This window comes from Marmota monax, unplaced genomic scaffold (genome assembly GCF_021218885.2).
Source record: "Marmota monax isolate L192 unplaced genomic scaffold, Marmota_monax_Labrador192_F-V1.1 WCK01_AAM20220418_F8-fsc00006, whole genome shotgun sequence".
Lineage (NCBI taxonomy): Eukaryota > Metazoa > Chordata > Mammalia > Rodentia > Sciuridae > Marmota > Marmota monax.
In genome coordinates, this window is record NW_026693712.1 from 20,745,083 (window position 1) to 20,769,730 (window position 24,648).

General features: G+C 36.2%; 1 protein-coding gene across 1 annotated transcript in view; it reads right to left on the reverse strand.

The window, feature by feature from the left end:
- Pkd2l2 (polycystin 2 like 2, transient receptor potential cation channel) overlaps positions 1-14,925 on the reverse strand; it is a 32,176-nt gene extending 17,251 nt beyond the window's left edge. Inside the window, exons 1-6 of the mRNA XM_058584386.1 lie at positions 14,895-14,925; positions 14,109-14,327; positions 11,039-11,172; positions 8,167-8,423; positions 5,088-5,309; positions 1,345-1,573 (exon numbers count right to left, since the gene is read on the reverse strand). Coding sequence (XP_058440369.1) covers positions 1,345-1,573; positions 5,088-5,309; positions 8,167-8,423; positions 11,039-11,172; positions 14,109-14,327; positions 14,895-14,925 — 1,092 coding nt within the window. The remainder of the gene's footprint in view (positions 1-1,344; positions 1,574-5,087; positions 5,310-8,166; positions 8,424-11,038; positions 11,173-14,108; positions 14,328-14,894) is intronic.
- Between the last annotated feature and the right edge of the window lie 9,723 nt (positions 14,926-24,648).

Sequence of the window (24,648 nt, forward strand, 5' to 3'; positions counted from 1 at the left end):
TTTTTTTCTTTTTCTTTTTTTTTTTTTAAGAAGTCTTACTCACTCTGTTACCCACATCTGCTTCATCTTGGACTCAAGTGACTCTCTTGACTTCATGCTTTCAAGCAGCTGGGACCTCTAGGCACTCAGCATCAAGTCAACAAAAATACTTTTATTTTTTTGAGTGTGGGTAGAGAAACCCACTATGTGCTCTAATTCATATTTATGGACTCAATCACCTTGTTCTAGGGATAAAAAAAAAATTTTTAGTTGTTAATGGACCTTTATTTTATTCCTAAATTTAAGCACACTGCTGAGAATTGAGCCCAGTGCCTCACACATACAAGGCAAGTGTTCTACCACTGAGCCACAACCCCAGCTCTGTTCTAGGGACCTTTGTTTTGTTTTCTTCTTTTCATGTTGGGTTTTTTTTTTTTTTTTTAATTTGTTTAAGTTGTTGCTGGACCTTTATTTTATTCATTTATTTATATGTGGTGCTGAGAATTGAACCCAGTGCCTCACACATATGAGGAAAATGCTCTACCACTGAGCCACAAACCCAGCCCTCTTTTCATGTTTTTTATTATTATTTTTTGGACTCGGGATTGAACCCAGGTGCTCTCTTCCACTGATCTACATCCCGAGCCCATTTTTTTTTGTTTTGTTTTGTTTTGAGACCAGGTCTTGCTAAATTGCCCAGGCTGACCTTGAATTTGTGACCCTCCTGCCTCAGCTTCCCAAGTAACTGGGATTACATGCTTGTGACATCATGCCTGGCCCCAGGGTTATTCTGGTTTCCTTTCCTCAAAAGTACTAGTGTGGGATGGTATGCCAGAATCTTATTGTTAACAGATGTCAAATCTATGGTATAAAAAACAATCACTACTGAGCTACATCCAGTCCTTTTTATTTTTCATTTTAAGATAGGGTTTTGGGGCTGGGGCTGTGGTTCAGCAGTAGAGCACTTGCCTGGCATGTGTGAGGCACTGGGTTTGATTCTCAGCACCACATATAAATAAATAAAGGTCATTGACAACTAAAAAAAAAAAAATAGATAGGGTCTCACTAAGTTGCTGAGACTGACCTTTGTATTTGTGATCCTCCTGCAATCTTAAGATTAGAGGCATGCACCACTGTGCTTAGCACCTGTTCTAGGTTTATGCTGGCCCTCCCAAATACCAATTAAAAAAAAATTCTGCCTTTTAGGGGCATATTATTAGTATGTGCTGTACAATTCATTTTATGTTTGATACTTCTAGCTTTCAAAATAAATCCCAGGTGAATAGAAATTCTGTTTTTTACATTTCCCTCATTGGTAGGTTCATATGTGATCCCCTTAGATGATACATATGAATATATACTCACCACCAAAAGTAGTAATTCTAGCCAGTTCCAAATACTTTTTAAATAAGCAGACTTAAATTCTTTTATTTTCTTGATTTCTTGTGTTGTGAAAACAACAAGAAAAATGCAAAATGTGACTTCACAGGAAGCAATAAAATAATCATAGTAGCTAACATATCTGAGGAGCTTCACAGAGTAAAACTGCCATGAAGTAAGTATTCCTCCAGTTGCAGGGAATTCTGCCACCAATCTGTAAAATCAGGTTTGTGAAAGTATGCATTTCAAGTAGTTGTATTTTAGTACTTAACTCAATGTGAAATTTCTAATCTATATTGATGCATTCTTTAATGATAATCGTATATTTTATAGATTTCCTTGAGGTCGTAAGTTCAATTTAAAATTTTTCTAGATGGACATTATGGCACATGCCTGTAATCCCAGCAGCCTGGAAGGCTGAGGTAGGAGGACTGAGTTCAAAGCCAGCCTCAGCAATTTAATGAGGCCCTAAGCAATTCAGTGAGACCCAGTCTCTAAAAAAGGGCTGGGGATGTGGCTCAGTGGTTAAGTGCCCCAGAATTCAATCCCTGGTACTAAAAATAAAAAGTAATCTAAAATAAAAAGATGTGATTTTTAGCCAGACTTTTAGTCTACTTTTTATTCAGATTGCTTGTTCATAACTGGAAATACTAATTTATCTCCATAGGAGGATGAGATGTTGTTCAAGAAAATGCTGTACTGTAGTTATTGTTATTAGGTAGGACTCTCTTCATAATACTTGAATATTTCAAAAGAGGGAAATAAATTTTCCCCTCTTCAGTTTATCAGAGAAAACTATCTTCTAAATGTCAAGGTCATATATTCTACTAAAACAAATATTTTCTGTTTACTTTAGGCATCTGATGTTGAAATATAAAGATTTATGTAAACAGAAGCACAAAAACTAATTTATGGCTGGGGTCATAGCTCAGTGGTAGATGCTTGCCTACCATATTCAATTCCCAGGACTTCCCCTGTCAAATTAATTCCAATATTAATATATTTTGAGGTTGTTCACTGGATTACTAATGTAGTCCAAAACCTTAAGTAATTAGGAATTTGCAATAATTTAAGGAACAAGCATTTCTCTCACAATGTTACAGTGCAGTTATTACTACCTAAAGATACTAGCAAAATTTATTGGTAATGGAATAAAATGCTTCTAAAACAAACACAAAAACCAGACAAACAGAACTGTTAACATCTTGTACATGGTAGTTTCATGTTGGATTGGTGAGTGAAATCAAAGAAATTCAATATTATGATCTGAAGTGCAGAATAATAATGAAAAATTGTTTCATTTGATACAAACGGATAAACAGATATTGTCTTAGTGTAGACAATATGCTTCTATAGTTAACAGCTGTTTACATGTGACTTGAAAAAAGAAGGCAACCTCAGACATTTCTTTATTTTCTCAAAAATTTAGTGAAAGATCATGGACAATTAATTAATTAAAGCAAACAAACCTATTGCAGTATTTCTTAGAGCCAAAAGTAAATATACACTGCAAATATCCAAACTGTTGGTGCAAAATTTCCCAAACTTCCTTAAATATAAAGCCATTTCTCTCAATCTTGATCTAGAATTCCATAGAACAAATTTTAAGAATTGATTAGCTATCATGTTAACTATCATGTTAACAGCTTCAAAATCTCCTGAAGTTTCTAAAAAATAATTTTTAATAAAGGTAACAGAATAAGTATAACACTTAGAGTACTTCATTTAACTTTAAGCCAGTTAACCTAATGATGCTTCCACTCTCATTTGGAACATAAATGTGATTATATGCTTTACTTTATCCTGACCAAGACTATTGGGAGGGTGATTGATATTGGTAAAAACTTCTGATTCTCTGAGGAAAAAAACAAGAATTACAGTATGAAAGACTATGTGGAGAGTTCATTTGTTTTATTCATTTATACAAATTTTAACAGTGATGATGTGTTTTATGAGGTGTTTTTGTTGTTGCACAAGAGCAAAATTCCCTGGTCTGAGAAAATTCTAATTCCATATTCCATTCAGAACAACAACAACAAAAAAGTAAGACCTATTAGAGAAAAGTAGATCACTAAAATTTTGCTTCTATAGTGGTTATTTTCCCACCCCTTCTTTCTAACAGAACCCTAATTGTATTCAGTCATCCCAGATGATTTAGGGGAAGCTGATTAAATCTCCAGACAGATCTAATCATGGTAATCCTATTTCCTTTGCCAGTATTTCATGCTAGAGTCTCATGAGTTCCATCAATTAGCATGGTCCAGGTTGGGAGGTGACCTAAGGTAACCAAATCAGACAAGCAGAGAGAATTTTTTTCTCTTTGGTTGGTATTTTCCTTTAAAGATATGAACAACATATAACCACTGTTGCTGCCTGTACACAACCATCTTGGGGAAGCTTAATACAAAAGAGCACAAAACTGCAGCCACCTTGGGGCTGGGGCTGTGGCTCAGTGGTAGAGTGCTCACCCAGCACCACATAAAAATAAAGGTACTATGTCCAACTACAAGTAAAACAGGATATTTTTTTAAAAAATTGCAGCCACCTCAAAGAAATGAAGCAAGACCCTTGAACTTACTGCAAAAGGTATTTTCCTGACAGTGAAATTGCTGCTATATGGCAGAAATAAATTGTTATTGTTTAAGCTAAATTAAGTTGGTGTTTTCTGTTAAAACCAAAAGCCTCTTAAATGACTTAGTGGTGAAGAGCTAAGACCTAAGTCAATTAGCTTTTACTAGATAACAATCTATCAAATGTTGTGGCTTACAAAATGTTGTGGCTTACAAGCTGAACTTGATCCATCTCAGCTAGTTTGGTATTATATCTGCCATTTGCCCCTGGACCCATTCATAATCTTTGAATTGGCTCCATTATATATGTCTCTCATCCTCCTTCTGGTTCCAACAAGTCAGCCCAAACATATCCTTCCATGGCTACTACAGAAGTGCAAGAGAGCAAGTTCTAATGTACCAACTCATTTCAAGCTTCTACTTATATATGCTAATCTTTCATTGGTCAATGCAAGTCACATGGTTAAACCCTGCATTATGAGCTGGAGCAGTGCCCGCTGCCCAGGGTGGCAGACAAATATATGAAAAATTGAGGCCATTTTTGCAATATGCCACAGGTTCTAATAATTGCTGGGATGCTGACAACTATATTACATATAGTTTGAAATTTAAGTTGCTCATTCTTTTTAAAATTTTTTTTTTAGTTGTAGATGGACATATACCTTTATTTTATTTATTTATGTGGTGCTGAGGATCAAACTCAGTGCCCCATGCATGGGGGGGAAAGCGCTCTACCACTGAGCCACAACCCTAGCCCAAATAGTTCACTCTTGAGACAAAAATGAATAATTTAATAAATAAGCTAATTCTGAAGGGAAGCCAAAAGATTTTAATAATCTGATAAAAAAGAAAACTGTCAACACTGCATGTCAGATTTGTGCAACTACAGAATTATAAGAAATTAGACTATATTTTCTTAAGCAATATGAAACTAACATATTGTATGTAATTCTCCATCTTCCTAGACATATTCTGAAATAATGAAACAACAAATGCAATGTTGCTTCAACTTCTTTTTCATTTTTGGCATAGAACTACATTATATTTAAAGCTCATGATTTTAATATCAGCATAAGTATGTACGAACTGGAAACCCAAGTGAGGGCTCTGTATGCTTTTTCAATTCAATATGCTAATATAGAACTTCAAGTCACTCACCTGATGATGCAAAACAGATTTACATTAGCATTGTATAGTGAAAAATCAATAAAAATAACTCTGGTCCCTCTTGTGATCCAGCTGTTCAGTCGAAGGTCAATGAACTTGTTTTTGGTTTCAGATTTTGATTTTGATAAAGTGAAAATAAAGCCCCCATTTCGGTAAACACCAACAAATCCCCAATGCCAAGGAGAACTGGTATTAGAAGTAGAATACGTCCATCTGTTAGACATAAAAAAATTAATGAAGAGAAGAGAAAGCCTAATTGAAAAGTCTTCTAAGAATTTAAACTAATCTTTCACCTACAAAAAAAAAATAAAATAAAAAAATAAACTAATCTTTGATTCACATGTGGCAGTTTTTTAAAAGTTCTAGTAGAAAATTCATTAAGTATTAGAATAATTTTGAAGTAAGACAATGAGTTAAGGATTAAGTTCAAAGGACTAGGTGATATGAGAAAATATTTCAAAAATCATCTGTTGCCTGTTGGAACTTAAAAATCTACAAATGAGAATTTTTTTTTTTTAAACATGCTATACCTGTTGTCTTATGAGTCGTTTAGTCTTTGAGTGGGACAAGAATGTGGGTAGTTTGTCTTCACAGTTTGTCTCATTAAAGTAATATACCATTATAAATGCCAATAAGTAAAAATCTCATTTTAATTAAAGTACACACATCATGCCCAGTGTAGTGGTTGGGGGTACACCTGTAGTCCCAGCCCCTCAGGAAGCTGAGGTGGAAGGATTGCAAATTCAAGGACTGTCTGGGCAATTTAGCAAGACTTTGTCTCAAAATATTTTTTTTTTAAAGAAAGAAAGAAAAGAACTGGGGGTGTGATGTAGCTAAGTAGTGGAGAAAGAAATTGAACCCCCTGGGTTCTACAATACTATACACACCAAAAAAAAAAAAAGAACACAAAATAAACTGCAATGTGTATAACCAAATTTTATTCCCTCAAAACATATTTCAAAGGTTATTCAAAGATTATTGCTTAAATTGCTTAAACATATTTTTCATATTTTTCTAGTAATAATACTGTTTTTTGTGGGGGAGGGTGACACTGATACCATTAGGAAAATGTACTTATACTTTTATAAAAGGTTCACAGTTGTGTTTTTTTTTTTTTGAGTACTTTCTGCACATGACTGTTAAACTGAAACAGAAAATTTTGCTACACCCACTCTCTACTGGTGTCCAATTTTTAACAGATAATATTTTCAATTAATGAATTTTATGCTTTAGATAGACAAACAAGCACAAATTGTTTCTTACTTTGGTTGTGGAAGAATGACAGGTATTAACTCACAATTTCAGTTAAGTACAGGGATTATCCAAAACATGCTTGGTATTTAAAGTATTTGTAGTTGTTATGAAAATCTGAAAAATTATAATTTATAACTAAAAGATTGGTCTTAAGATTCCAATTTAATATGTGTAATTAAATAACTGATTTGTAATTTTGAGTTGAAAGGGGTGAATAATACAATATTTAATAGAATGCATCATTATATCATGAATTTATTAAATTTATAAGAATTATACAATCCCTTAAGAATGTCCAAAACTCATGTAAGGAAGAAATAAATAATTCAACAAAAACTACAAAGCAATTGTCATTATTATTATTATTACTATTAGTTTTTTGTTTTTTATTTATATATAGCAGTGGAATGCATTACAATTCTTTTACATATATAGAGCACAATTTTTCATATCTCTGGTTGTATACATAGTATATTCACACCAATTCGTGTCTTCATACATGTACTTTAGATAATAATGATCATCACATTCAACCATCATTAAACCTAGGGCGCTTAACCACTGAACTACATCCTCAGTCCTTTTTATTTTTTATTTCGAGACAGGATCTCACTAAGTTGCATAGGGCCTGGCTAAATTGCTGAGGCTGGCCTCGAACTTGCAATCCTCCTGCCTCAGACTCCCAAGCTGCTGGAATTACAGCCGTGAGTCACAACACCCAGAACAAAGCAAGTATTCATCCTAGGGGTTCTGGGGAAGTTGTTCAGGAAAGGAAATATAATTAAAATTTATAACATAAATATTGACTAATGATTAAAAATAGTCATGGTATAACTATATTGAGAGACTAAAATGAGTAGAATGTGTGTGTAGAGGAGTAGCATATGAGAGCTACATGAAAAATTGCCTTCCAGATGGCCTTACAGATCCATAAACTGTAAAATCAAGTAATAGCAGTGCAAGGATGCTATTTGGAAACACGTATACAAGAAACAAATAAAAGAACAAAGAGTACCTGTTTCTGGAGGGTAGACCTTTGTAAACGTTTGTTATCACTTTGAAAAATACTAAACACAAAAAAGGTAGGGCTGGGTATGTAGGTCAGAGGAAGAATGCTTTCTAGCATATTTGAAGCCTTGGGTTCAATCACCAGTAATTAAAAAAAAAAGTTTATTCTTTCTACAATTTTCATAGGACAGACAAAGAGAGGTGGTGGTGCCAGTGGCTTTGGGCTTCCACATTTTCAACATAAAGTGTAGATGGAGCATTAGCCTCAGCTACTTTGGAGAATAAGGCCACAGAATCTTTGTCAGGTGTCATCAGATGTAGCATCTACAGAGCAAAACTACATTATTTTTTTAGTGTGTGGGCAGACACAAAAGATATCACTGAAGTAAGTAAGAGTGAGGAAGGAGAAAAGTGTCAGAGATATTTCCTAAGGATCCCACAAAGTTTTGGGGGTATGTTTGAGGGCATCTGGCCAGAACCAGAAAAACTGACTATTGGAAAAGCAACAAAATGATGTTTTACCCTGCATGCACTATAATTAAGCATTTCATATACTAAAGCCAGGAAAAAAATGAAAATGTTTTGCATCCTAAGGTAAGCAAACAACAAACCCCAAAACCCAAATAGGTTCACTCCCCTTTTTCTAAACACTGCTATATCCAAAAGTCTACTTTTGAAACTATTGTTATCACCTTACCTGCCAGACCCCAGCCTATATTACTTGGAAAATACACATATTTTTACAATTTGAAAAGATGCAATGGTTATCTGCTAAAAAAAAAAAGTTACTATATAATTTTATACTTACTCAGTATTAGATTGGAGGCCAAAATCAGATAGGTCTTCATTTTCAGCAGTATATTTGTCATAACATTCAGTAATCAAAGACTGAAAGGATGAATAGACCTTGCATGTGTTATTGCGGACTTTTAGTTGTCGGACTCTGGGGACTCCTAGAATTATGTTCTCATAGTAGATGCGACTGCTGTTCTTCAAATTATACAGCTTCTGGTTAGTATACCATGAGTCCCAGTACAAACCTTCCAAAAGGGGTCCTTCCATATACTTCACAAAGGCAGATAAATGGCATGGGGATAATATTTTCACATTAACAGAATCTACATTCATAACATTATACATAAGGGTATGAAAATTATTGAACATTAATATTAATAGTAATGATAATGATGCTTCTGTTGGTTAACATTTATTGAGCACTCACTATGTACTAGGCATTGCTCTAAGCACCTTATAATGTAATCCCATCACCCTTCTCTCCTTCCATATTAAAAACTGTCCATCAGCTTGGCTCAGGGGTGCACAACTGTAATCCCAGCAGTTTGGGAGTTTGAGGGAGGAGGATCACAAATTCAAGGCCAGCTTCAGCAATTTAGCAAGTTCCTAAGCAACTTAGTGAGATCCTGTCTCAAAATAAAAAATAAAAAGGTCAGAGGATGTCGCTCAGTAGTAAACCAAGGGTGGTTTAAACCTTAGTGCCATTAAAAGAAAAAAAACCTGTCTTCCTATACATGAGTATCAGAGTTGGTCATAGTCACACATCATGACTTTACCCCAAAGTTGTCTGTGTCCTCCCACCATTTTCCTCCCTAATTCTGGCCATGATGATTAATCTGGCTCTGTCCCTGTCTCCTCATTCTAAGGGATTCCAAGCCCAGAGTTCATTTTTTTTTCTTTTCTTTCTTTTTTTCTTGTGCACACACGTGCCCCAGGGTAAAGCACCCAGGGGTGCTTCACCACCATCCCCCGACTTTTAAAAAATTTTGAGACAAGGTCTAAGTTGTTTAGGGCCTCACTAAATTGCAGAGGTTGGCCTTGAATTTGGGATTCTTCTGTCTCAGCCTCCCAAACCACTGGGATTATAGGCATGTGCCACTCCACCTGGCTCAGGGTTCATTTTAAATTTCCTCCCTTTGTCTTCTTTGCCATTGACCACATACAGGTTTCAAGATAGCACAGTAAAAACAAGGCAGGATGAGCTCCACTAATTCTCCTATTGTTCTTTCGTATTTCATCTGGTCAAAACCAATGATCTATTATTTAGACTTTATCTCACACTCTCACTCTCAGGAAATGACCTTGGCTTCTTGATAAGTTTCAAATTCATAGTATGGCATTCATGATGTGAACTCTGTCCAATTCATAATCTAGTTTTTCCATTTCCATATGCCCACAATGCCAAACAGCTGCACAGGGAGGATTACTTGTAGCACATATTAGTTCCTTTTTCCTAGAATGCTCTTCTTTTTATTCATCTAGGATGCTCTTCTTTTTATTCAATACAGAAGATTGAACCTGAGTCTCCTCACACATACCAGGCTAGCACTTAACCTCTGAGCCTCACCCCTAGACTTTTTTTTTTTTTTTTAAGTAAGGTCTTGCTGTTACCTAGGCTTGCCTTGGACTTTCAATCCCGTCTCAGCCTTCTGAGTAGCTGGGATTACAGGTGTGCAACACCACACCCAGCCCTTTATTTAACCTTTAAAACTCAATAGCACTGTTATCACTTCTGGGAAGTTTTCCCTAATTGCTTGGTCTGCATAAATGTCTGTGACATGGGGTACCTGAAATTGCTGTTCCCTTAATTGTTTTTTCTTTGTAAGACGAGCATCTTGCTTTGTTAAGTATAGGAGGAAAAATAAGTTTATTCCAATGCTGAAGGAATGATTCTCTTTTGTAATTAAAAACAATATAAATTAAATATCTACATAATTATTTATTGACATTACTGTAACATATGGGGGGATACACAAATAGGGAAATGCACCAGTTGCATATCAAAATCATGTATATTGCACTTTCTGTGCAATTTAAGAATTTTTAAAAAATATTTTTTAAATTGTTGATGTACCTTTATTTTATTTATTGATTTATTTATATGTGGTGCTGAGAATTGAATGCAGTGTCTCACACATGCTAGACAAGTGTTCTACTACTGAGCCACAACTCCAGCCCCAATTTAAGAATTCTTAAGAAGAGCAACTGTCATTAATGTGAATTATATACACAATTATAGATTAACTTTAGATCCTAATCCTCACATAAAAAATTGTCTTGTACCTTCCAGCTAGGTGTGGTGGTACACGACTGTAATCTCAGAAATTTTGGAGACCAAAGCAAGAGGATCTCAAGTTTGAGGCCAGCCTTAGCAAAGCCCCAATAACTTAAGACACTGTCTCAAAATGTCTCAAAATAATAAATAAAAAGGGTTAGGCATGTGGCAGAGTGGTTAAGTGACCCTGGGTTCAATTCCGTTACAAAAAAAAAAATTGTCTTGGGCTGTGGTTGTGGCTCAGGGGTAGAATGCTTTTCTCCCACACGTGAGGCAATGGGTTCGATCCTCAGCACCAAATAAAATAAATAAATAAAATAAAGGTATTGTGTCCATCTACAACTAAAAAAATATTTTAAAAAAGTCTCGTATTTTCCAAATGAAATGGGACTGTCTGCAAAAACATCAAAGTTTTACAGTTACGAGAACAGCGTCAGTGAAAATAATCAGTTCTCAATACAATAAAAACTAAATATGAATTTGATTTTAATAATAATGGTAATCATTTTTATTCATTCATTCAATGAATGTTTCCCTAATGTTTACTATGTGTACCAAGGATTTATGGAATACCTAAAACTACTTAATCCACAGTCACATGACACCTTACCTTCCAAAAATCAGTTGTGCTGCGAATAGACTTAAAGTTGGTTCTTTCATCACCAGATACAGAAGTGTCCAAAAATAGAGATGACATAACCTTGTTTAAGTAATACATGTGTGGGTTTACCATCCCAAAAGTCACTAAAGAGAAGAATTTTTTATTTAAAAATTTATGCTTAAAAATTCAGTTTAATGTAAGAATTTAAAATGTTAACAATTTGTTCCCAATTTTCTTTTGAAAAATTAACTTTTGTCTAATTATGAAAATATTAATTTAAAAAAATCTAAAATAGAAATATTCAAGACAAAAAGAAGTTTCTTATAATCCCACTACTAGAGTTATGTGGGACCTAGATTCACTGGGTTTCATGCATATACACTTGAACAGGAAATAATTTTATCTCTATAAAAATGAGATCAAAGCAGGGGCTGGGGTTATAACTCAGCGGTAGAGCACTTGCCTTGCACATGTGAGGCAGTGGATTTGATCCTCAGCACGACATAAAATTAAATAAAATATTGTTTCCATCTTTAAAAAAAATGAGGTCAAAGCATATCCACTATTCTGCAAGTTGGCTTTTTCCCCGTGTTGAGAATAGGCAGGAAGTATGGTAAGCAGTCAAGGCTAAGGACTTTGAACCAGTCTGGTAAGGATTTGAGTCCTATTGTAGATATAATATCTCCTACTTCCTAGTTTTGATGTGAGAGATTAAATGGTGCTAGAACATTTAAAAAACCATCCTTTGGCACATAGTATGAGTTTTAAAATATATTACCTAGTATTCTTTCTATCTTGGGGGTTGGTGAGTTTTAGAGTAGAATATAGACTAAATATGTCTTTGTGGTTGTTTTTGTTTGTTTTGTTTTGTTTTTGCCAGAGCTCTTCATTTTGTTTGGGGTGTTTGTTTTGTGGTGCTGGAGGTAGAGTCCAGGACCTTGTTTATGCCAGGCAAGCACATTCCTAGTCCCAGAAACCCTTAATTTTTAAAAATCATGTATCTTCAACATCATTTCATGGCACACATAAACCTAAAACAGCCTAACAGTTGCATTTATTTCACAATGTTAAATCCACTTATTGGGAGAGATTCAGTTTGTTTTCAATTTTTATTTATTATAAGAAAAATACTAAAAATATCATTTAAATGGGTTGTGGGAGGCCAAACTAGACCGTGTCTGTCTCCCCTTCGGATTGGTGTGGCATCATTATAGGCCACTCTGGGTTGCCTAGGGAACCCAAACGTAGCCCAATCTTTAGGGTGCTAGCGACTGTGTCTTTGTGCATGGGCGTGTCTTCCCACATCTCCATGGGTGGAGCTATGCTCACCTGTTCCTTTGTAATATTTCAGGCCTGAGATTTCTATCCCTGTTTGGGATAGAATGTTCCATGGAAGTGCCCTTTGTGTGTCCCCTTCCCTTACTCTGCCCTTGGGTGTGGCCTATCTAGATGTCAGTCAACCTGCTGTCAGCAGACATCATGAAGCTAGGCTCAGCCCCCTTAAACCTGACCCCTTGCCTCATTTGAATAGGTTCTCCTCAATAAAAGGGGTCTGCACGTTTTCTCTCTCTCTTTCTGCGATGGACCCTTAAGGTTAGAGGAGCCGTCACAGCAACCCCAAAGAAAAAGGTATTTCTGTCTCTTGTGTGGTTATTTCACGTGGCCCAGTTATTTCAGTTCCCCTGGAGTGACCCTTAAGTGTTTATGTCGCCAAGAACACGACAGTGAGCCACGTATGGTTGCCTGCACTTGTAATCTCACTGATTTAGGAAGCTGAGACAGGAGGATTGCAAGTTTGAGGCCACTGTGGGCAACTTAGTGAGACCCTGTCTCAAAATAAAAATTTAAAAGGCTGGGAATATGTGGGTGTGTGTATATAAAATCTTAGTGGAATTATATTTTTTCCATTTTTCTAAATGTTCTGTAATAAGCATGTATTTTTTTTTTGCAACTAAGCTTTTTTTTGGGGGGGGTACCAGGGGTTGAATTCAGGGGCACTCGACCACTAAGCCATGTTCCCAGTCCTATTTTTTGTACTTTTATTTAGAGACAGAGTCTCACTGAGTTGTCTAGTGCCTCGCTTTTTGCTGAGGCTGGCTTTGAACTCAGGATCCTCCTGTCTTAGCCTCCCCAGCTGCTGAGATTTCAGGCCTGCACCACTGCACCCGGCTGCAACTAAGCTTTTATAAACTTGTCTACCTTCATTTATAAAGTTGATTACAGTTGTCTTTAATTAAGTTCTGACCCAGACTTTCCCCTGCAACACCAATTAATTAATTAGTATACTACTCACAGTATGCGGCACATAACAACATGAGATAAATCCTGTGAGGTTACAGCTACTAATGTTGGGTGTCCTAAAGACAAATTGCTATTTAATAGGCTCTTATTAAGTCAATGCCATTGACTCACAAATAGGGGGATGCAGGTTGAGAAGTCTTCCCAGTCCTCCTCAAAGATTTGCATTGATTCAGCACAAGCATATTTTACTGTTGATTATGCAACAAGTCACTAAAAAGAACAAAGTTAATGGCAGACACCAAGACAAAGTTCTGTGTTTGGTCTTATTTGTACTTCATGAAACTGAACTAATGCACCTATATGGCTATAAAAGAAATCAAATTATAATTGCCAACCCAAGGCATTATGTTCAAAATAGATCTGCCAAATAAAGGGGATAATTATATTCAACCAATATTGACTATGGAAACATATTATGACATTTGTGACCTTAAAAAAAAAGTAACAAAGTTTTTCCCCTTAAAAACTAGAAATACTATCAATAATAGGATAATAATGTCTAAAATGGGTCTCTGTTTTTTGAGAAGTTTTGCAACAGCCTATGATTTTACAGTCATTTATTTTTTATCTCCACGTTTTTTTAATATTTATTTTTTAGTTGCAGTTGGACACAATACCTTTATTTTACTTATTTATTTTTAGGTGGTGCTGAGGATCGAACCCAGGGCCTCACACATGCTAGACGACTGCTCTACTGCTGAGCCATAACCCCAGCCCCTTAGCTCCACATTTTAACTTCTAGTTCAATCAGTATCTCTGTCTACATCTGTGTACTTACATATACATAGATTTATTAAAAAAATAAAGTAGAGTAACAACTCCTGAAGTGTCGTTCTAATTTCTACTTCCTTTCTGTAATGTAGCTTAGGCTTCGAAGTCCCTGTGAGATACAAAACAAATTTATTATGCCATTTATAGAAAATATGTAGGTAACAACGATGGAAAAACACAACTATTTTTAGTTGTTGCACTGTGTGAAGGAAAGCTGCAATGGTTTTAGGTTATTTTTAAATTCTCACTTTAATGGGGCAGGGATAATTATGGAATTTTCCTATTGGGGTAAATGGGTAGTCATTTTATAGGTTATAGGTAGTCATTTTTATAGGTTTTATATCACGGTTGTTTCCTCACCAGTCCTGTCTTAAAATAAAAAAGTAAAACAAAACAAATCAAAATATACAACTCCCTGTTCAGTCCCTAGTAGCTTTCTCCACCCATCAATACTGACTCTTGCAGAGGAAGGCTTCCGCAGGGAGTGGGAAGGGGGCGTCGGGCTGGAGTTCTGTAAGGCCACGGATCCCTGGAGCAACCCAGCACTTGGGAGATCTGCCTAGTGACGGTCATCGTACAGCAGCAGAAGGGCCCAGTTAGAGCCTCGCAAGGGACGAGTGCCGGGTCTTTTCAGGGATTCATTTTCCATCTGTGAAATGGTTCTGTGACTCCCCGCTTCTCTAAGGGAGGGTGTGAGGGCTAAAATTGCTGCGGTCATATCTCAGATCTGGAGCTAAAGAGGGCCTTTCCGGGCATTTAAAGTTGTCACACAGGCCTTAGACACATCCCTCACCTCCTCGGTGCCACCGGGACGCCTCAGGCATGGCGGACCCCGCTTACATTGCCAGTTCGCCGGACCCGGGTTTGTAGCGCCTGCGCTATAATCCGGCGGCGTACACTACCTAGTTCAAGCGCCTGCGCGAGCCCCGCTCCCTAGGGACCAAGTTTCTGGACAAATTGCAAGTGCGCATGCGCAACGACGCTGAGGCAGCTCTTCTTCCGACGTGGGTTGAGGGTTATTTCTGTCTTCTGCTGCGGAAGGTTAGTTTGTTGTTCACTTCTCTGGACACAGAAAGGAAATCAATCTTACCCCCATAAACAATAACAAAAATGGCAAAAAAAGATTATGGTTGATTTCTTCCCTTGTGGTAGCTTCAGTCTGTCTTGTTCTTCCTGGATTTATTAGAAAATGAAATCAATAAAACCACAAAAACAAACCATCCCATCTAGATATTCAAAATGTACTCACAATTAACTTAAATATATAGAGTTTATGTATCTCATATTTTTGACGTACAAAGACGTAGACTATTAATATTAACTTGCTGGCAGGAGTCAGGAGGTCATAGGAGCAAGTAAGACCTCAGACAAAAGTTGTCTTTCATGTTTTAATATTGTTTTTTCTTTTTGTAATGAAAATAGATTTTTATTCTGGTTACAAAAATATGAAAAAGTAATACATATTCATTATTTTTAAAAGATTAAACAATAGGAAAACGAATATAGAAAAATGTTAAAACCATCTGTTGTCTCTTTACCAAGGAACCTACTTGCCCAAACTTTTTCTTTGCCTATACTCTCACATTTTACAAAAGTGGGTTCACTCTATACATGTTTTATAACCTTCTTTTAAAAACTTAATATGTCATAGATATTTTCCTTTATAGGATGAAAAGGGAAGTTATTAATATACATGTATATAGATGATTTGCCTTGTTTAAATATCCTATATGTTTGTAAGCAGATACAAATATAAATACTTATCTAGATGCAGATTTCTGATTTTATTTGTGCAGAAAATGATCTGGTAGATTACAAACCAAAATTTTAATAGCAGGGAATGAAATGGAAGGTGGGTTAGGAGGTGAGGTATGTGTAAAGGAAATTTAAAATTTTTTGCTTTATTCTGTATATATATGCATTATCTTCAAAATGTATGTGCTGCTTTAGAAATTAATAGATGTACATAATAGATACTGTTTTCTACCAATTAGTATTATTTATGTGATTTTGTTTGTTTGTTTATTTTTTTGTACTGGGGATCAAACCCAGGGCTTTCTGCATGCCAGGCAAGTGCAGTACCACTGAGCTACATGCCAGTCCATATGTGATCATTTAAAATTATTCTATGTGGGGTTGGGGATATGGCTCAGGTAGCAGCGCGCTTGCCTGGCAAGCGGGAGGCACTGGGTTCAATCCTCAACACCACATAAAAATAAAATAAAGATAAATAAATAAATAAAGTTATTCTATGTGATCTTATTGCATAACTATATTATAGCATTTAATCAATTGTCTATTTATTGGCTTTTAGGCTGTTTCCACCTTTTGGTATTATGTAAAATGGGGTATGTTTGCATGTTTTCTATAGTGTCTTTTCAGCCCTCGATATTATCATTTAATTTTTTTTTTCACCTACTAGTCAAGAATATTTTGTTTTGTTTGTTTGCTTTGGGGATTGAACCTAGGGACTCTTTTCTAGATCAGCCCTTTTTATTTTTATTTTGAGACCAGGTCTTATTAAGTTGCCCAAGGTGAACTTGAATTTATTTTATTTTCTAAAGAGAGAGAGAGAGAGAGAGAGAGAGAATTTTTTTAATATTTATTTTTTAGTTTTCAGGGGACACAACATTGTTGTTTGTATGTGGTGCTGAGGATCGAACAGGGCCGCTGGCGAGCGTGCTACCACTTGAGCCACATCCCCAGCCCTTGAACTTGAATTTATGATCCTCCTGTCTCAACAGAGTAGCTAGGATTATAGGCCTGTGACATCGTGCTTTGGTTCTAGGGTTATTTGGAGGTGATCAGTACTCTGCTACTATGGCTTCCTTTCCTCAAAATTACTAATGTGAGATGGTATGCCAGAATTGTTTTTTTTTTTTTTTTTTTGGTGGTGCTGGGGATTGAACCTGGGGCCTTGTGCATGGGAGGCAAGCACTCTACCAACTGAGCTATATCCCCAACCCTGGTACGCCAGAATCTTAATGTTAACAGATGTTAGGTCTGTGGTATAAGAAACAATCACTACTAACATACTTTGCATTAAAATAAAACAGAATGTGTCTTTTTATATAATTTTAAGTTTTTCCCTATGCAATAAAAAGACACCGTTATCATCAGATGTTTGGTCAGAGCAATGATAAGCTCTCTTTCCTACTTCTTATGGGTCTGATCATTTCACAGTTAACACCACAAGGGAAGTCCTGTAAGACTGAAAGATGAAAGATGAACTGTGGATTTTTTCTCCACTGTTTTTTCCCACTGTTAGTATTTATGAATTTATTATGTAATATAGCAAAATGACAACTCAGCCAGGAAGACTTTACTGTCCTAACTACTAAGGGATTGGGAAAAAGGGGGAAAAAAGTTGATGGAGTTCAAAATGATATCAGATAATAAAAATAGAGTCAAACTGAGTTTTTAAAATTGATAATAGGTTTTACTCAGTGATAAGAAAAATAAAAATATTAGGTTAAGATATTAAATTTTCTTTCAAACTCTCAGTGATATATATCAAATGTTGCTATGGTTATTATCTACTGTGAGATATGTAAAGCTTGGATCTCATCTATCTTGATTCCTGGTGCATCTCCAGAGCCTTGCAAATAGTAGCTACTCAGTAAATAGCTATTAAATGAATGAATAAAAATTAAACACTCATGACTTATTAGCCTTCTGGAAATATTGTAAAATATTTAACAAAGTAAATCTAAATCATTAGGTTCAATATTAATAAGAAAAAACTTCAAGGGTGGAGGAGTACATTCTAGTATCTGCTTTATACTTGACAAAAAGAGCATTGACTATTCCTTGGTCTCAAATTAAGCACTCTGAAAAATCTACCCATGTTCAGTTGTCCTCTGTTGAAAGGTCATAGCCTGGACTGTCTACACCAGGTAATTATTGGTATGTTTTTACTAGTAACTTCCTAAAAGAATGGTTTAATTCTTCACTTTTCTCTGTCAGTTTAGATGCAATCTAAGGCAAATTAAATCATACTATATAAACTGATGATGGTCTTTAGTCTAAAGTGACTTTTTAAAAATATTCCTGAATTAATACACATTGAAAAATGATTTACTTATGATTTATTTTAAAAACACTACTCAGATGATTTATTTTAAAGATATTCTGAAATTGAGCCATATTGGTTTCTATTTTATTTTATCAAGATAACTGCTTATTCACCACTTCAATTTATATCTAAGTCTTTAGTGATTTATTTAGGATATTTGCATCTAGCTCAATTGATGGCGTTAATATTAAATAAAAGCTGTGAACTTGATATCAAATAATCTAAGTACATAGGTCTTCTTACACATTAAAGACACAAATTATATGTAATTACATCCTCAAGAATCCAGAAATAGAGACCCACTCCCCTACTGATCTATTATTCTGTATTCCACAGTATTGGGTTATAAACATACCAAATATATATGTGGTATAGACTGGGTATATTGTATTAAATATCAATTCAGTGACTATTGTGCAAATTAGAAGTTACAATTATAACTATTGATGTTTCCAATTCCAAATTATTTGTAAAAGAATTGATCATCAAAAGTATCAAATTAGCAGGACAAAGTGGTGTAAGCCTGTAAGCCCAGCAATTCGGGAGGCTGAGACAGAAGGATCACAAGTTCCAGTCCAGACTGAGCAATTTAGCAAGATCCTAAAAAGGGATGGGCCTGGGGACTAGGGTGGTGGCTCAGTGGTAGAGCGCCTGCCTAGCATGTGCGAGGCACAGGGTTCTATTCTCAGAACTGCATATAAATAAATAAAATAAAGGTCCACTGACAACTAAAAAATATTAAAAACAAAAACAAAAAAACAACGGAATGGGGATGTAGCTCAGTGGCAGAGGGCCCTGGGTTCAATCTTCAGGTACAGTGCACAATACTCATGCAAATACACATACAAAAGTATCAAATTAGAGACCCACTTGTGACTTTCAGTAAATTTTACGAAGTTGGTTAAGATGATACACACTGCAGTTGTTGTTTAGAGACAGTATACATCATGATTTTTTTAGACTAATGAATTATCACTAAATCACAATGTTTTTGTTATGGTGGCAGACAGATAAAGAATTGTTGGGAAAAAAAAAGATGTGAAAAAAATTAAGTCTGTCTTGCTAAACCTTATTCCAAAACTCCAATACTAGCTAGTTATAAATCTTCCTCAGTACTTATGTTAGAGACACCATCCTGGGTAAAAAGCAAAAAATACATACATGGTCAGGTTATTCTCACCTAACTGCACAGCAGAGCTCATCCTAGGACAAAAGTTATTTAAGTATTCAAAAGAAGAATCACGACCTTGAGTCAACCATTGTGGTTATGGGATGATAGATGTCTAAGATAAGAGCTGGAAGAGTATGGGCCAAAATTCCTCTAAAAAAGGCTGAATGTCCGAAACCAAGGAGACACTGGAAGTTTTGGAGGCTGCCAAGTGATAGAGCTGCATCAATCAGCTTGCTGCATGTCAGAGAACAGCTTGACTTTGTCCTGACATGTTTTTAAGTCAGTTCTTTGCTCACATTTGTGCAAGCCTGGATGGTCCATTTCTCTTGCCTACAGGCTAGTCCAAGGAACTAAACCATTTTGTTTCTCTCCTTTGTGCCTTGGGAAAGCCTACTGCTTTAGTCCTCAGGCACCTGCCACTCCTTGACCCATCAAAATATGCTCTTCAGGGCTGGGGTTGTGGCTCAGTCATAGAGCCTAGCATGTGTGAGGCACTGGGTTCAGTTCTCAGCAGTATATAAATAAATGAATAAAATAAAGGTCCATCAACATCCAAAAAAATGTTTAAAAAAAATATGCTCTTCAGGTTCTTTAAACATACAAACTGAATAACACAAGTGAGGTGCTCAGTATACATTTTCATTTCTCTCTTTCATTACTATAGTCAAATTTATGATGAAAATGCACTCTTATTTCTCCTAAAAGAGTATTTTGATTTTCACAGATAACAAATCCATAAATCAAAGTAACTAGACAGGATGTTGAATTTTTTAAAAATATTTTTTTAGGGCTGGGGATGTGGCTCAAGCCACATCCAAAAGCGGTAGCGCACTTGCCTGGCATGCGTGCGGCCCGGGTTCGATCCTCAGCACCACATACAAACAAAGATGTTGTGTCTGCCGAAAACTAAAAAATAAATATTAAAAATTCTCTCTCTCTCTCTCTCTCAAAAAAAAATATTTTTTTAGTTGTTGATAGACCTTTATTTTATTTATTTATATGTGGTGCTGAGAATCGGACCCAGTGCCTCACACATGCCAGGCAAGTGCTCTACCACTGAGCCCCAGCCCCAGCCCAGGATGTTGGAATTTTAGGCATCAACTCTTGTGATTGTCTACTTTATGTATATATAAGTCTTTCAGATTAGCTAATGCTTTTTCAGTACTTCTTGAGGCTAGGCCCTGTACAAAGTGCTTTATATTGAGTATCTCATTTATTTATCTCATTTATTCCAACAACCTATAAGATAGACACTAACATTATCCTCATTTTATAGGCTGAGAAAAGTTGAGACTTTCCCAAGAGCATCAAGCCAGTGAGTAATGGAGCTAAGGCATCTGTTCCAGGACCTGTGCCTTAATCCTGTGCCATGTTCTGGGTTGGCCCTTGATGTGAATGAAAGGACTGCATCAGCTGTCTGATCTTAACATGTTTATTCTTTCCAGGGACCTAAGGCTAAATATGGGTTCCCTTGTTAAGGCCATTGTGGTAGGTAAAAATAACACATCTCTCCCCAGACTGTTCATATCCTAATATCCAGAATCTATGAATATGTTATCTTATATAGCGTGTTAGTCAGCTTTCCATTACTATAACAAACACTGGAGATGAAATCATCTTAAAAAGAGGTTTATTTTGGCTTAGTTTTGGAGGTTGCAGCCCATGATCAATTAATTGGTCCCTTTGATTTTTGAGCCAGTGGTGAAGCAGCACATTGTGGTAGGGAACTGCTCACCTCATCGTGGTCAGAAGAAGACAGAATATGAGACTGAGGTCCCACAATCCCCTTCAAGGACTTGCCCCGCAGTGACCTAAAATGTCTCATGAAGCTCCACCTCTTAAAGTTTCCACCACCTCCCAATAGTACGCAGCTGGGGATCACATTTTTAACATGTGGGCCTTTGGGGGACATTTTGGATCCAAACTAGCACATGGCAAAAAAAACTTTGCACATGTACTTAAGGTTACAGACCTTAAAATGGGAGAGGGGTGTTATCCTGTATTATCTGAGTGGGTCCAATCTAATCACAAGTTCTTAAAAAGTGGAAAGTAGATGTGTCGGAGATGAGAGAAGAAAAAGGAAGAGAGATTTGAAGTATGAGAGGGATTCAACCCACTGCTACTGACTTTGAAAGTGAAAAAGTAAATGGGGATCTCAGTCTTATAACCACAAGGAACTGAATTTTGCCAACCACCCCAATGAGCAAAGAAATGGATCTTTTCCTAAGCTGCCAGAAAGAAACAAAGGCCTACCAACATCACCTTAATTACAACCCAATGAGATTCATGTCTGCTTTCAACATAGAGAAATCTAGATGATAAATTTATGTTATTTGAAGCCACCCAGTTTGGCCTAATTTGGCATAGTTATTAAGATTCATCCTGGAATCACTGGCATCTTAATAGCAATAGAAAACTGATACAATTGGTCAGTTTCTTTATTCAAGTTAACTAAATTTTTCTGATGTCTTGTTATGAAGGGACATGCATAAAATTTCCTAACTCCTGGTTTTCTTCTAAATGGATAGAAAAGCAAAATTGCATGCCAACTTGTAGGCGATGAGGCAAATCCAGATCATTCTATGTGGTTGGAGCCTTAACCAGGGCCAGTGAACATAGTACCATCATGATATGAAATCAAAACTCCAGGGTTTGTCTAGAACTGGATTAACTAGTGTGAACATAGAGAAACAATCTGCCAGTGACTTATTTTTTGCTGTTTGTTCCTGTGTGGCGCCATTACCAAAACGAAAGGGTGAAACAAAGAACATTTTTATGCCTGGAGAAAATCTATAAATTTATGTGCAATAGTAATTACATATGGCATTACATTTCAGGATAAAAATTCTTTTGCTAAACTGAAGAATATTCCTGGGGGGTTGGAGTCGTGCCTAGCACATGTGAGGCACTGGGTTCGATCCTCAGCACCACATAAAAATAAATAAATAAAATAAAGGTATTGTGTCCATCTACATCTAAAAAAATTTTTTTTAAGAAAGAATATTCCTAGGTTGGCTTATTATTAATTGTGAGCAGTAATTTTCTAAAATTCAACTTCCTATTTGATAAATGAATAAAATAAACTACTTTTTTTCATATTTTCAGTAGAAAATGTTTAAAAATGAAGCAAACAAAATGTAATTAAAATGTATTCAATGAAATATGGTAATTTTCACATTTTATTTCTTTTAATACTGTTTCTTAAATATATTCAGCCTCTATATTTTCCTTGCATCGTCTGGCAAGTCTGTGACTCAGATCTTGTTTATTATTCCTTTTTCTCTTTAAACAGATGACATGGCATCTTATGCCTGTCTGGCAGAGGGAGGGGGCATGTGCCAACTGGGTTGTGTTTGAGAGGACTGTGGGTCTTCTGATGGAGAATGTTGGCTGCCTCATTGATTGTACCAATAAAAGCTAGGTTACTCTACAAATGTGCCAGTGGGGGAGAGTAATGAAGACATTATCCAGCCAACAAATAATACTCTACTTCTTCCTCCTAACAGAGATGAGAGAACAAAAGTCTGTTATAGGGTACAGTGGCACACCTGCAATCCCAGTGACTCAGGAGGCTGAGGCAGGAGGACCACAAGTTTGAGGCCAGCCTCAGTAACTTAGTGAGGCCCTCAGCAACTTAGCAAGACCGTCTCTCAAAATTAAAAAATCAAAAGGCCTGGGGATGTAGCTTAGTGGTAAAGTGCCCCTGGTTCAATATCAGTACCTCTTCACCCCCACAAAAAATTGTTATGACTAATTTTACCCTAAACAAATAGTTTATACAAAACCAAAGTGACCTACTCACAGTTCTCCACCACATTCTTCTTCTCTAACTCATGGATTGTGTGGTAATAGCATTTTGCATCATCCCAAGATGGTCTGACTTCCTTCTTAGGAACTGCCAAAGTTCCTTGCCCTTGCTCCATGGCTTCCCAGAGAGAAATCTGGTCTGTCTGGTTCTCAGGTCTAACAGTGTCTGGCACATAGGATATACTTAATAAACATGAGTGCATGAGTTGTTTGAAACCTAAAGCAGGGTTCTTATCTTCTGTGTCTCTTTTCCTCATCTATGAAAAAGTCTAAGGTTTATAGTGACGACTGCATGAGTCAAGGGTCCCACATCCCTCCAATCTGATTGTGATTTCCTAAAGCCAAGAATTATGTAATATTTCTCTATCTCAATGTTAGTGCCTAGCTGTGCTTTTTTTCCTTAAATTATTTAACGAATACTTTGCATCAGGCCCTCTTCTAAAAACTTTATCATTAGGCAGGGTGGTGCACACCTGTAATCTCAGCTATTTGGCAGGCTGAGGCAGGAGGGTCACATTATCAAGGCCAATCTGGGAAATTTAGTAAACAGCTGTCTCAAAATAAAAATGGGCTGGGGATGTAACTTAGTGGTAGAGCACCCCTGGTTCAAGCCCCAGTACCTAAAAAAAAAAAAAAAAAAAAAAAGTACTTCACACACTGTGCCTTACTATACTGCCTCACCTTACCAATGATTGTTGAACAATGAAGAGGAAATTTGGCATCTAAAGAGAAAATTGGAAGGGTAGAATATTTATATAAAATAAATCCAAATGATTATTATTTTTCTTGCTATTCCATACATAGTTGATATAGGACAAATGTTGTCACTGTATAAATGTAGTGATAAAACCTAGGCTGATTTGAATACTTGAAAAGGATTTTGCTTCTTGGCTAAAAATAAATAAAACTATCAAATTGGTGAGTCACTTTAAGTACTCAAAAATAATTTCAATTTCCATATGTGACTTAAGTCCTCAGTAGTAAATTATACAAACTCACAACTGGTTAGAAGTTCAAAATTAGGTGGGTGGTACTTAGGAGTGTGAGGCAGGAGGATTGCAAGTTTGAGGCCAGCCTTAGCAACTTGGCAAGACCCTGTCTCGAAATTTAAAAAATAAATAAATAAAAAGGTCTGAGGACATAACTTAGTGATACAGCATTCCTGGGTTCAGTCCCTTCCCAGTAATGAAAAAAAAGTTCAAAATTTAGTTATTTTGCTAGACAATTATATTAAGTTTGCTAGAATTGCTGTAACGAAGTACCACAAACTATATGGCTTAAATAACAAGAATTTATTGTTTCACAGTTATGGAGGTTGGAAGTCCAAGATCATGGTGTTAGTAAAGTTGGCTGTGAGGGAAGGATCTGTTCCAGGCCACTGTGGATGACCAATCTGTGTTTTCACTTCATTTTTCCTGTGTGTGGGTCTATCTCTGTTTCCAAATTTCCCTCTTTTTATTTTTCATAGTACTGGGGATTGAACCCAGGGATGCT